The sequence below is a fragment of the Drosophila miranda genome, chromosome 4 (assembly GCF_003369915.1).
Source record: "Drosophila miranda strain MSH22 chromosome 4, D.miranda_PacBio2.1, whole genome shotgun sequence".
NCBI lineage: Eukaryota > Metazoa > Arthropoda > Insecta > Diptera > Drosophilidae > Drosophila > Drosophila miranda.
Window position 1 is genome coordinate 26,720,191 of NC_046677.1, and position 14,645 is coordinate 26,734,835.

The window sequence follows — 14,645 nt, forward strand, 5'->3', positions numbered from 1 at the left end:
GGCGGAATTTTGCCACTCGCAATCGACTATCCTTCTTGAGAGCGCCTTGGACCCTCCTAATTTGTTCATGAGGCAAGTGGAATTGTTTAGTGTTCGAATCGGAGGTACTCGTATGAATATAGTCGGTCATAGTCTGTTATTTTCTTTACTCTTCATGGCTCACTCTTCCTGTCCTGAAGAAGAATCTGATTAAATTGTACTTTGTCATTTTAAAATATTTCTACTTGGCAACTTACTTCACCCAACTTCATTACAATCGTCTCAATTTTGTTTAGTGTCGATTGATTATTATTGATTATATTATTATTGCATTATTACAATCGTCTCAATTTATTTTAGTGTCGATTGATTATTATTGATTATATTATAATTGCATTATTATACAAAAAAATCTTAAAACTTAAAAATTGTGTTGTTGGAAGCTGGGTTGTATACGGTACTTGGCAACTTACTTCACCGAATTTCCTTGCCAACTTCATCGCAATGGACTCTATTTTCGTCAGTGTCGACCGGCCAGCCGGTCCCGCACATCTCTCTGCTCGTGGTGTGTAGACGGACATACCGTTATACATACGTCAATCTTTGAGATCCACGCCGTGATGATTCCGAATATCAAGTGGCGGAAATATGTGACTTGATCACCCCTACATGATACATTTTCTTTTTTCTGTGTATTTTGCATTAATGGCGGAATTTTGCCACTCGTAATCGACTATCCTTCTTGAGAGCGCCTTGGACCCTCCTAATTTGTTCATGAGGCAAGTGGAATTGTTTAGTGTTCGAATCGGAGGTACTCGTATGAATATAGTCGGTCATAGTCTGTTATTTTCTTTACTCTTCATGGCTCACTCTTCCTGTCCTGAAGAAGAATCTGATTAAATTGTACTTTGTCATTTTAAAATATTTCTACTTGGCAACTTACTTCACCCAACTTCATTACAATCGTCTCAATTTTGTTTAGTGTCGATTGATTATTATTGATTATATTATTATTGCATTATTACAATCGTCTCAATTTTGTTTAGTGTCGATTGATTATTATTAATTATATTATTATTGCATTATTATACAAAAAAAATCTTAAAACATAAAAATTGTGTTGTTGGAAGCTGCGTTGTATACGGTACTTGGCAACTTACTTCACCGAATTTCCTTGCCAACTTCATCGCAAAGGTCTCTATTTTCGTCAGTGTCGATTGATTATTATTGATTATATTATTATTGCATTATTATACAAAAAAATCTTAAAACTTAAAAATTGTGTTGTTGGAAGCTGGGTTGTATACGGTACTTGGCAACTTACTTCACCGAATTTCCTTGCCAACTTCATCGCAATGGTCTCTATTTTCGTCAGTGTCGACCGGCCAGCCGGTCCCGCACATCTCTCTGCTCGTGGTGTGTAGACGGATATACCGTTATACATACGTCAATCTTTGAGATCCACGCCGTGACGATTCCGAATATCAAGTGGCGGAAATATGTGACTTGATCTCCCCTACATGATGCATTTTCTTTTTTCTATGTATTTTGCATTAATGGCGGAATTTTGCCACTCGCAATCGACTATTCTTCTTGAGAGCGCCTTGGACCCTCCTAATTTGTTCATGAGGCAAGTGGAATTGTTTAGTGTTCGAATCGGGGGTACTCGTATGAATATACGAGTACCAGTGCGCACCCTGCACTTGCGAGTCTATCACAAGTTTTGTCCTTGCTATTATTGGCGCAGAAAGTCCACTGATGTTTTTTACGTTTTAAGATTATTATTTTCTTTATTTCTCGCCAACCTCTCCGTCTTGTCGATACAGCAAAAGTGGCTCTTGAACCCAGCTCCGATCTCAAGCTCTCTTCCGATCTAGTTCTCGCATAGTTCTAGTTCGCTGAACTCGTGGCTTTTCCACCTCATTCAACCCAAATTTGTAGCAGTGTTCGTAGAGTTAAATTAAGAGCAAATAATAAAATACACAGGGGGGAAGGGGGGTCAATGCGCCGCCCCCCTTCGTGAAAACCTGGGTATTAACCCTTTGTGTTATTTTTTAAAATTTGGTATTATTAGTGTTGGAATTAGCATAATTCTTGGGCGCTCTCAAGAAGGATAGACGATTGCTAGTTATTTATATTTTCCACTAGCAATATTACACATTAATTAGCCAAAAAGTTTCGGCATACCAAAGGCAAAACTTGTGATAAACTCCCAGGTGAAAATGTAGAAATTTAAAGTGCAAATAATAAAATACACAGGGGGGAAGGGGGGTCAATGCGCCGCCCCCCTTCGTGAAAACCTGGGTATTAACCCTTTGTGTTATTTTTTAAAATTTGGTATTATTAGTGTTGGAATTAGCATAATTCTTGGGCGCTCTCAAGAAGGATAGACGATTGCTAGTTATTTATATTTTCCACTAGCAATATTACACATTAATTAGCTAAAAAGTTTCGGGATACCAAAGGCAAAACTTGTGATAAACTCCCAGGTGAAAATATAGAAATTTAAAGTGCAAATAATAAAATACCCAGGCGGGAAGGGGGGTCAATGCGCCGCCCCCCTTCGTGACAGACAGACAGACATTTTTCATTTTTCTCGTATCGCAAATTATTGCTGAGCGATTTGACCAGCTTGAAATCGAGGCTGAACTAGATGACCTAAAGGGGATCTAGGGTGACCAGGATGAGCAGAAGGAGATCCAGGTGGCATGCATGTTAATTTCGGTCAAAATCGGCCATGAATATACCCAAAAAATCATAATAAAATATAAAATTTGGTATTTTTTTAGATTAAGGTTTTCTTTTTAGTCTTATAAGAAAATACCGAATATTAAAGTAATGCAAATTTCGCAAAATTAAAGTAGCCGCAAAAAGAGTTTTTTTTTTTTGTTTGCAGTCGATTGGCAGCACTCCCTCTGCTTTGTCGTTTTCTTGTACTTCTTACCCTCTCTTTTTTCGCCTTCCTTTGCTTTTCTTACCTCCTGTCCAGGCAATTGACCAAAAGTCAACGTGTGTGTGTGTGTCTGTCTTTCGCGGCCTGTCTGTGCTTCGTCTCCTTCACATGTGTTTCCCTCTCCCCGTCTGTCCACTGTCCGCTGTCCGTCTTCTTTCCATCTCTGTCCGTCTGCTGGCCATCCAACTCGACGAACTTGACGGACAGGCCGCCGTCGCCGCTGTCGCCGTCCGTGCGGTTGTTGAGCTCTGCTCGCTCCCCCTATCCCCCCTCCATTCTTTGTTCTGGTCTCTCTCTCTCTCTCTCGTTCTCTGGACACCTGCACTCTTCTGGCACACTGCTGCATGTTCTTGGCTCTCTCTGCCTGCGGTTTCCGTAGCTCTCGGCTCTCTCTTCGGCTGAAAGAAGTTGATGGAATGCTAGAAGGATAAAGAGTATGAGGGGAAAGGGTAGGAACATGAGGAGGATGAGTGTGATGATGTGTAGAAAGAGGATTGTGGAGGAATAGTGGAATGAGAGTGGCCAGAACGCACTTTATCCTCGAGAGATTTCCCCCCCCCCCCCCCCCCCTCCCGGCAATGTTCCACTTCATTTTCTTATTGTTCTTTTGGCTCTGTTTTGTTGTTGTTTTCGTCATTCTGCTTCTTTGTTTGTCCTACCTGCAGCTGATCCTCTTATTGGGCCTCTGGCCTCAAGACAAACCATTGTTCGGGGATCTGTTGGGATGCTGCCAGGGGCAAGATCGATCATTCCATATCACAGTCGGACACTATATCATCTAAAAGTATTATAGGAACCCTCGTTCTGCAAGGGTTTATCTCTGTAGAACTTCCCTCTCTCGAGAATTCCTATTTTCTGCTGTTAAAGCCTCTGTCTACCCCCTTCCCTTCCCTTCCCTGCTTTGACTCTTTTTTTCTGCAACGACTTCTTAGGCCTCTTCTCCCCCTCCCCTTTCTGGCTTAATCTGTTTGTAATTCAAGCCCCCAAGCCCCATTCCCCAACCCAAGATCATGTTTTGGTTTTTAATTTCGTCTTCTCCTCCTCCTTCTTCTTTGGGTTGGGTCTTCAACTGCTTTTTTTTTCTGATCCGAACTTCTTTTTCTTCTCTTTCTTCCACTCCCACTTCTTCTTCTTCCTTTTCTGTTTCTTCTTGTTTCTCAGCTTCTGTTGATGTTGGTTTTTTTTCTCAGTTTGTTTTTGTTTGGGTTCTTTAGGGGTTTTTTTTTTTTTTGTTGTTCGGGGTTTCAATTGTTCTTTGATTTTCAATCAGATCAAGAGATCAAAAATCAAATTTGGAATCGATTTCTGTCCGCTGTGGTAGAGCGGGAGCAAACATATATTTTCAACAAGAAATCTATGGAGGGGGTACGGAAATATCTGATGTGTAAAAAGGTTACGATTTTTACTTGAAATTATTTCTGAAGGCTACCGAAAGTCGACTTTAATCTTCTTATGGGCTAAGACCTGGGATAAGTCTGATTCCTCTCGCTCCCCTTGCTCCCACATTCCCTAATTTTTTTCAAGCCTTTGTCCGCTCTTAAGTGTCTTATTTTTAACCCTTTTACATTGTCTTTCTCATGATAGACCTTCCCGAAAAGAGCCTCAGTTCTAGGACTTTAGTTCTAGGACTTTTCCTATATATGTAATTATAATGAATAATTCTCCAATGATCTTTCTCCCGTTTCTTATGGTTATATAGATCCTTTCTGGTATATTCTCGGTCCCCCCCCTTTAACACTTTCTTCTTCACCTTCTCTTGAATCTTCCCGTTTTGATGCTCCTTCCCTTCCCTGATTCCCTTCCTTCTTTCTGATCTCTCCACTAAGTTCCTGTTCTCATCCACCCTCTTGTCTTTCCATTTCCGATCAAAATTCTTAGATAATGTGAAGAAAAACTTACACATTTCTACTACCAGAAGAGGGATATCAAGATAGTTAAGGTAGATTCAGCATATCCCTAAAATTGTTGTCCAAGGAAGGTATCTTTTGCCTCCCACTCCTTGGGGTCATTCCGTATGCGCCTCTCGTGCGTGGACATCCGCCCTGAAGATGGGCTCCCGGTGTCTGCGGCCGCCAGACGCCACCAAATGGGTATTTAATCAAAAATCCAATACAAAATGGGTAGAAAGAGTATCACTACACAATCTGTTAAAAAATCACACGATTTTCCCTTCTTCTGCATCGAAAAACCAATGACAATAACAAACAACAAAAAATTGTCATGCAAAAAGCGTTCCCAAAAGAGTTTCACAGCCGCCAGCTTTGGTCAGCCGAAGAACATGTTTTCTTCAAAGGAAAAAAAAACAGGTTATTGGCAGAGAGGGAGGGGGCGGGGACAGTGGGTGGGAGAGATCGAAAGGTGTGCTGCTTGAGAGAGAGAGATCTAAAAGAAACGGCAGCCAAAAGCAGACATGAAGAGCGGGAGAGCGAGAAAGAACTCAAGAGACTCCAATGCATACACCTCGCCTCCCCCCTCCCGTACCGACGAAAGAAAAAACTGGTTAAAAGTAGATCGTTAAACCGCAATACGAAAACAGCGCATGTGTGCAAGCAAGACACCACACACACACACGCGTACGAAACGAGCTTCGAACTTGACGAAGTCTTTCGAAGCGAACTTGTTGCGTCTCTTGCATCGCCCCTAAGTCGCAAGCGGTTTTTCTCCTTCCACCAAGTATCACTATTTCTATCCCACTCGCTCACTTATTCCCCTTTTTCTTGTTAATACCATCTCCCTCTAACTTCATTGGCGCAGCTGGGATACACTGCTTGTTTTGCTGGCTAACTTGTTGCCGTTGTAACTGGTTTTTCCTCGATGGAAACTTGTTAACAGAACGGGTTCAAGAAACGCTAGAAAAGCGCACGCTGTTGAGGAGTTCGAAAAACGCGCAGAAAACGCGTCAAATCGCTGGAAAAACGCAACATGGTGCTAGTCGCTGGCTCTATCTCTCTCAATTTCGAAATGTTAACAGAGAGAGGGCCCAGTGTTAAGGACTGTTAGCTGCTCTCTTGAATGTTATGCTTTTTCGAACTGCTGTTCGGGCTTCGGCTCTCTCTCTCTCGGCTAGCCACGCAACATGTTTCCAGCAACCGCCGATTGACTCAAACGAAATATTTACTGCAAAATATTTATCAACATAGTATTTCGTGTACACAAAATATAGGCTATTTTCATTCGTCATATTTATACGCAAGAATGTTCCAACCAATCATTCCAGCATCCAACATGTTGTTTAGCAGCATGCTGCTGCTGCTCATGAACATTGCGCGAAATGAGCACGAGATCGAAATTATGCTATGGAAAGGTGTGGGCAACAGAGAAATGTGGTCCGGCAACATACCAGGTACACTACGCACCTCACCTCACCGTGTTTGATCAACAATTTACTCTGTTGGCTACAGCCACTGTAAGCAATCACGGCATGTTGAGAATTGGGGTGGCTTTTATACGACATGCGTTGAATTTTCTGCGCGGTGCTGACTGTTGTCCATACCTTTCTTCTGCCTTGCCGGCAACACGTTTTCTAGCAACATGAGTCCCACAAAATAGTCTCACATGTAAGCAAAACAAAATAAAGCGGACTTAAATAAGGATCCAAAGAAAAGCATTTTATTTGGTTGCTGCCCCAAGACTTTTTTCCTTGAACAAATAGAAAATCTTTTTAATGTTCGCTCTCAAATGATATTCCAATGGATTGCATTTAAATTCGTGCCGCTGAATTTCAAATAATTTCTATTTGGCGCGCAACACTTCGCTTAATCGGGTAAGGGATCTCTTTTAACCGGTAGCCAACAATGAGTCCCATTCCATGCACAAAAGCTGCGGCAACACTATTCGTATGGGCCAGACTCATGTGCCGAGAAAATCCGATGTGCCCGCAACATGGCGCGTCAACAATGTGACGTCAAAAAAAAAAATCCGCCGGACCGAACGCACGCACCCTCTGTGAAATTTTCTGTCGAAAACCCGTTACGCCGCCGTCGCCGCGTCGTCGTCGCAGTCGCTGTTTAACAATAATAATAAAAATTACGAAATATTAAATGCAATTGTTTGCAACAATTAAAACAGAAAATTAAGGAGAATTCTGTATGAGAAAGAAGTGCAATAATCGAAAGGCAGCAACAATTAAAAGGCCCTCGAAAGTGCAAGAGTGTGTGTGTGCTTGTGTGTAAACAACAGTTAAGAAACCAACAACGAAAGAGGAGAAGCGAAGCCGAAGCGAAGACGAAGGAGTGCTCAAGAAGGAGAAGAAAAAAACCAAACCCCGCAGCAGCCAGGCAGCGCAGTCAACGCCGACGCCGGCTTGGCATCATTAGTTGGCGGCGACACGATCCACGGTCCACGATCCAGCGATCGTGCCCTCTCGCTCTAGTGCACGCAATTGCTTACCTGTCAAACAGGTTTCTTTTTCTTACGTCGCGCGCGCGTTTATATCGGATCGGTGTATCGGTGTGTGCGTGTGTGTGTGTGTTTGCTTCTTGGAAACCTTTCAAGCGTCAGGCGGCACTCTCCAGCTCTTTCGCTCTTTTGCAATGCAGCTACGACTCTAACAACAAAAGCGACAACAGCAACAACAAGAAAAGAAGTGTGTAACGGAGAAGCAGTGTGTGTTTGGTGGAAAAATGCTTCAAGACCAGGCCTAAATCGTGTGTTGCTTAGTGTATGAGTGCATTCGGCCATTTACGACATATGATTTTGTTGGTTTTTTCTTGATTTCCCCCTTGATTTTGTTGCAATATTCCCGAAAAAGCAAAGAAACAAAAAACCATGTCGCGCAAAAACAAAAGCTAAAAGAAGGGGAGAGAGAGATAGAGGAGTGGGAGCCGAACAGCCGTTATCTTAAAGGAATAGCGGGAGTAGGTGGAATAGGAGCAGCAAATCTGCAGCACCAGCGATAAAAGCAAAAACAAAGTGGTAGAAATAGCAACAAAACTGTGCAATCTTCGTATACGAACAACAAGAACAAAACGCAGAAGGATAACACACACATCTCCCACCCGAAAAAGCAAAAACGGAACAACAACAAGGCGACACAATGAGGAGAGCAGCAGCAATAGAAACGCAAAGAGGAGCGACGGAGAAGGCAACAACAACGACCCGCAACAGAAGCGGCAGCGGCGGATGGAGGAGGGGAACAGCGCTAACTGTTTGTCACTTATTCTTGACCGGTAAGTGTCTTTTGCGGCTACCCTGTAATCTGTAGGGGATTCTATTTTGGGGGTATATTTCGACATAAGAATGAGGGGTTTGAGGATGGGGAAGGTAAATGCAAAGAAGAGAAGGATTAGATAAAAGTGGAGATTAATAATGTGAACTTTAAATGTTATACGAATGAAGGGGTATCTAAATATTTAACTCCCTCAAATGTGTACTTTAATTTGGTTTTTTATGCTGATCCAATAAAAGCAAATAATCAGAGCAGTGCAGAGTCTCTCAGGGGGATTCAAGATTCGCAAAAATAAATAAACAAATACATATTTGATAATATTTACAATTGATAAAAGAAAGAAGGAAAAAAGATAGGGAGATTATTTAAGATTATAATTTGTATATTTTTGAAGATTTCTCAGCAGAAATTTGTCGGTTTTGACCGGAAATCCAAGATTAGAGCCAACGAGAGTTGGAAATAGGGGCTTTATATCAAATAAACGGACCATAATATCTGATAGAAGTTTCTTGTTTTTAAAGAACTTTAAATGACTATCTTTATGATTAGAAATAACAGAAAAATTTACAAAATTATGGGAAGTAAATATTCTTCTAAGAAAAGAAAAGAAAAATAAAACTTCCTTCTTAAAAGTCTTCCAATATGAGCAATACCTCATATCAACGCCTTTCTCATTCAACCCCTAGCATATTTCGGTCTGCTTTTTATATCTTTTAGAAAGCCATCTGTTGAAATCTTGTGTAATCTTTGATAATCTTCCTAAATAATCTTACATATCATCAGGGTAAATTATTAATATTAATCTTTAAAAATCCCTTCCCTTTCAACAAACCTCCAACGAAGGCACTCAATCATTGAAAATAAACCAGAGATATATTCCTATAATAACCCTTAGATATTTCCACCAATTATTTTCTATAACATCTTCCTATAATCTCTGTTTAATCTTTATTTTATCAGAGTATTTCAATTAAAAGTTTAGCTGGCTTTTACGGTTTCATTTTTACTAACTTTTGGTTTTACTTTAAAGCCGGAATTTGTTGTTTATGACAGGTGTCTTCTCTGCTCCACTCCTCTTTAGAAACTCCGTACTTTTTATCACCTTTACACCTCCTCTCTCTCCCTCACTCTTCCCTTTCCCCCTCTCCCTCTGTCTCTCCCCTTTCCCCCCATTTGTTGGATGGTTTTATCCTGCGGGGCCCTGGCCCTGTTGTCACCTTGCAACCGTCACTTTAGTTTTTTGTTGCTGTCTGTTGTTTCTCTTTCTGTTGTTCTTGACGTCAGCAGAAAGTTTTTTTCTGTCACCCCCTCCCCCCCTCCCACTATTATCTCTCTCTGGAGTCACCCATCACCCCGCTTCCCCTCGCTAGAACCACCATTCCTCTCCCTAGAACCTCTCTCTAGAATCTGTCAATTGACAGCATTTACCGTTCGACAGGAGACAGGAGCCCCCCTTCCACTTTTGAACTTGAAAAAAAAAACACAAATAGATAGGGAGGGGGAATGGGGGATGGGGGATGGACGGTGGGGGGACTATGTGGCACGAAAAACTTTACTTTGGCACGCTTCTGGCATAAGTTTTTCCATCTCTCTGATATCATTTCGCTTACAAAATGCTTTTTAATGCCTGAAAAATCAACCGAAAAGCGGGCGAAACTCTTGCACAACTATTGAGGGGGAAACAGAGGTGTCGAAAGGATGATATGGGGTTTCTAAATTATATGTGTATTAATTCCCCCTATTCGAATCACTCGAATCCGTTCTGTTTTCCCAATTTGTCGTGTGATTAGTGCTTCCCCCTCCCTCCCTCTATCTCTCGGGAAAACTATTCAGCTTATGGCACCCCTTTCCCCCCGCCCTGCGTGTGTTTCTGTGTGTGTAATCATTTAATAAATAAAACGTGTTGATTTGACATCTTAATTGGGGGTTTGACAGTAGGTTTTTATTGTGGTTTTTACGCTCATAAAAGGGGAAGCAGAAGCCAAAGCCAAAACCATAGAACAGAGCTGCCTGTCAACGCCTGACATTAGAACTTGGAGACCGCTGCCGAGAAATCAATGAACTCTCTCGGGAGGCAAAGAGCTTTGCCTCTGGGGGCAAATTATTAGATTTTCTGGCAGGCAGGGAATGGGGGCTGGTGCTGGGGCTGGCTGACGGAGGTTCAAGGAATTAAAAATACATTAAAAGTTTTTGTTGGGGAATCAAGAGATTATAAGTAGAAAAGAGAGAGGGGATTGGCAGAGTTTTTTAATCGAAATAATGCAAAAAATCAATTAAATTTTTAGTCAATTTACTGGGGGTTGAAATTAAAGAAATTTCCCAGATTTTCTTAGCCCAAATCAGATATTTTATTTCCTTTGGAAATGTTTCGCAAAAATGTCAAAATTCTTGTTATTTAAAGAGTACAACAAATATCCCAACTTTGGGTTTTTCATTTAAAATTGGGATTGTTTTGGGATCTATAATTTTTGAATTTTTCTTTAATAAAATTTTGAATAAGATTACATTAAAATTGAAAAAATTAATGAATAAATGCATTGTAATTTCTTCAAGAATTCTTAGAATATTTTTTGTATGTTTCATATACCTGGATATTATTTATATTTAATATTATTTCTTGTGGGAAAAACTTTTTAGGGTAAAGAAATCTCTATATTCTCATTAGAAAAATACTCTTTCGGATGCTGCTTAATTTTGTTGCTTGTTTTGCTCCTCTTCTCTTCTCCTCTCCTCTTCTCTCTTCGTACTCTCTGAAGTACCTTCCAATTTGGTTTTGAGTTTTCCTCGGAAACACTGTCCATGTCGTGTCGAGTGGTGCAATGGAAATGCTTAAGGAAGAAGGACAATAACCACAGCCAGCGCCTTGGAACAGAGCAGAACAGAACCCAAGAATCAAGGATATGCTTAAGGATAATGGTTCCAAGAAGGTTCTACCTCTCTCTCGTCTCCTCCTTCCCTCTCGCTGTGTGACCCTCTTTAGTGCTGTTGTATTTTGGTGTGCGTTTTCCATGCGTTTTTCCTACACGTTTTTATGAGTGTATTTTCTTGCCTTTTGGTTTTTATTTTATTTGCGTTTTGATGATGTTTTATTTATGCCGTTCGTCTACCTGCCTCTTGTCCCTCTCTTTCTTTTCGTTTTCCCCTCCTTTGGGCTTCCCCTCCTACTCCTCCTGGCAGCCTTTTTGCCTTTGAGTTTTTCCACATTCATTTCATTTCCTGGTGCCTGTCGCTGCCGGCACCCAAAAACTTCATTCTCTATCGCCCCTGCTCTCTCCCCTCGTTATCCCTCTTCGCTTGCTCCTTTCCCCTTCCTCCCTTCTCCTCATGTTTCCTCTATCCCCCGCTCTTGACGTGTTTTTAGCGCGTGAATTATGATTGTGGCTTAGTTTTTCTCACTTTTCCGGAGCTGTTGTTCTGCCTTTGCCACAGAGAGAGACAGAGTCGGAAACAGAGTGAGAGAGAGGGGTAGAGCCAGGGGCAGAGAGAGAGAAATATCTGCAACTGCTGCAACTTTGAAATTAAAATAAATTAAACAAATATTTTGTTTGTTTCCAAAACACTTTTTCATCCACGTGCAAAATATTCAGCGACGTGTGCGGGAATATCCGCCACACAGAGAAACGAAGAGAAAAAGGCGAGCAAGACAGAGACGGCGACAGAGAGGAAGGATATAGCAACAGCTGCAGCAGAGACACCCGAAAAAAAAACAACAACAACAGCAACCAAAAATGCAGAGTGGAGGATTCCTGGCAAATGGGAAATGGGAAATGAGAAACGAGGCGCAAAAAGGAAATTTATTCACAATTTTGCATTTGGAAAATCAAAGTTTCGGGTGTGGGAGGTAGTGGGGGTTAAAGAGCGGGATAGTGGTGGAGACGGGGGCCAAGGATATAGCCAACGAGGTGAGGGCGTTTTCAAGAGGTAGATTTTCATATAAATAATTGGTTTAGTTTTATTCGAGTTCTTTGAGGGGTTCCTTCTCTAGAAAATATTAGAAAAAAACAGAATATTAGAAGATACCAGAATAACACTAGAATATACCAGAAAATACCAGAAACAAGGCATAACAATACTGGAAAACAGGTCCCGAAACAGAATCGATTAGAAAATTCATAAATTATCAGAAAAGGTAAAAAAAATATATATACATATATCAGAAAAATAATATCTACAACAAATACCGAAATGGCGAGACTTTAAAGTATCTTCTTCATTTAAAAAGAATATCCCATTGAATATCCCTTATCCCACTTTCCAAATAGTTTTTATCTTATTTACCAACAAAAAAAGGTATCCACCAGCGGTTAATCCCCCCCCCCCTTTTTCCCCGCTCTCTAATTCCATTCAAAGTTTAGGTTTTAGTGAAATTTTTGTTTAGTTTTTTGATGATTTTTTGGCATGTGGAATTTATGACGCGCACGGGTCTCTATCTCTCTGCCTCTATTTGTATCCCTATATTTGTATTTGTGTATGCCACATGCCCCTCTTTATCAGCCACTGCCTCCGTGGGCCCTCGCTCCGACGCGTGTGTGAGGTGGGTGGCGGTTTAAAACGCGCAGCTGTTTAAACAACTTCCAACAGCCGAAATGCAACTAAAAAACGAGATAAAAAACGAGAAGAGAATTCCTCAACGAGTTTAAGCGAGTATCTCACAGATACAAAGCAAAACACGCACACGTAAAAACAGATACAAATACCCTAGAAAATAAATGCAATAAAAATTCAATAACATTTGCTGACTGACGCCAAAGTTTTTAACCCCTCAATGGCCTCGTCATTGGTTTTGGTTTTACACAAAAATTGTAGCACCAACATTTCCAGAATATAAATATACATATAACGTTATTTTCTATATTTTTACCGTTGCGGTGGCAATGATTTTACCTTTTCGCGCGTTTGTCATCAAACAAAATTATTTTTTTTACGGTATACAAAAATATTACTTATTTTTTAGAGAGAGAGCGAGAGAGAGAACTTTCTGCTTGGCATAACAATTAATTTTGTATTTATTTATAATTTATTTATGCAGGTTTTTATGGGTTTTTTGTTTTGTTTCTTGCATTCTTTAAACGTTTGTAAGCGATAAAAATCGCTGGGGGGGAAACGCCCGGCAGTCGCGTCAGAGTCGCTTTAGAGTCGCGCTTGAAGACGTGAAGGCATTTCTTGACCAAGTTAGCAGCCGCTTTAGCCGACTGTCATGCTTCAACGGCTGGGGCTGCCGCACCTCACCTGAGATTCAGCTCCACACACCACTCTACACCCCTCTGCCCCTGCCCGCTGCCCCTGCCCCACTGGGTTATGGCGTCCCACACACCTTTTCTCTCCTTTTTGATTGGAAGACTGCTACTGGAATTGGAAATGCGAATGCGAATTGGATTTTGGGGCCGTTGGGGGGCAAGTGAGGGAATAGGAATTTCGTCTTTAAGACGACCGTTTGGATCATTAGCATGGATTGTGTTTTGCTTACCTGATGATGATGTCTGATGTCTGCTGTTGGAAGGAGGCGGAGAGTGGCTTTAGTTTTTCTTTTTGCTTTGGATTTCAAGACTTCGTCAAGTGGGGAACACTGTGTGGGAAGACTCTTTAAGATGGGAATACTCTGATAAAGAAAAAACATTCTGTCTTTTGAATGTTGTTAAAGGAAAGATGGAATCACTTTTTACAATAAATACTGTTTTTAATGAAATTCTCTTGGGCAAAGTTAACGAAATATTTTTCTGGAAAAGTACCAGAAAATACTAGAAAGTACCAAAAATACTAAAATACTAGAAATTTCAGAAAATAAAAAAATACAGAAAACAACTTTTTATATATTTTTTTTGTTTTTTTTTTTTAATTTTTTAGCGAAATTTATCCTATATATTTTACAAAGACTAAAGAACTTTCTTCATCTTGAAGAGTATTTCCTATTCGCCTAACTTTGAGCTTCATTTTCATCAGTTTTTGTTTATTTTTTCGCTACTGTTCCGTACTTATCTTCTTCCCCCTTTCAGCACTCTTTTCTTCTACTCTTTTTTTTCTGCTTTTATTTATATATAATTTTTTCTTGAACCGCTTCGGGAGCCCCCCGTCATATCATTGTCGTCGTGCCGTTGCAGGGCTTCTGTTTGCTGATTTCTGTTTCTGTGCCTCCGTGCCTCTGGTTCTCTGTTCTCCTTTCGCCCCTTTGTTGGCTTCTTTATTGGGGATTGCTTTTCGTTGTGTGCCTTTCCAAAAAGGGAGAGAAAAGAGTACGAGATACCGTGCGTCCGTCCGTCCGCTCTAATTTGTATGCGTAACATGTCAAAAATCGTTGTGGTCAATACACTGATTGCTTTTGCATGTATCTGAATATCTGGAGCTATGGCTGTGGGGTCTCTCTCTCTGTATATCTAACTGGTAAATGTATCTGAGTATCTGTTTCAGCTCATTTCGGCCACTCGCACGTTTCATGTTTCGCTGATGTCTGATGTATTTATAGCCCAGCCCCCGAGTCTTTTTCTGCTACTGTTTTCTGTCTGCTGTGTTTCTGTTGTTGTTTATTCCCCTGATTGCAGCTGTAGGGTT

The 14,645-nt window shown here is 40.8% G+C and overlaps 1 protein-coding gene across 2 annotated transcripts in view; it reads left to right on the forward strand.

Moving 5' to 3' along the window:
• Positions 1 to 6,833: 6,833 nt before the first annotated feature.
• LOC108162104 (titin) overlaps positions 6,834 to 14,645 on the forward strand; it is a 119,132-nt gene continuing 111,320 nt past the window's right edge. For both annotated transcript variants that reach the window (XM_017296666.2, XM_033393644.1), the window contains exon 1: positions 6,834 to 8,100. In XM_017296666.2, coding sequence (XP_017152155.1) covers positions 7,968 to 8,100 — 133 coding nt within the window. In that variant the 5' untranslated portion in view covers positions 6,834 to 7,967. The remainder of the gene's footprint in view (positions 8,101 to 14,645) is intronic.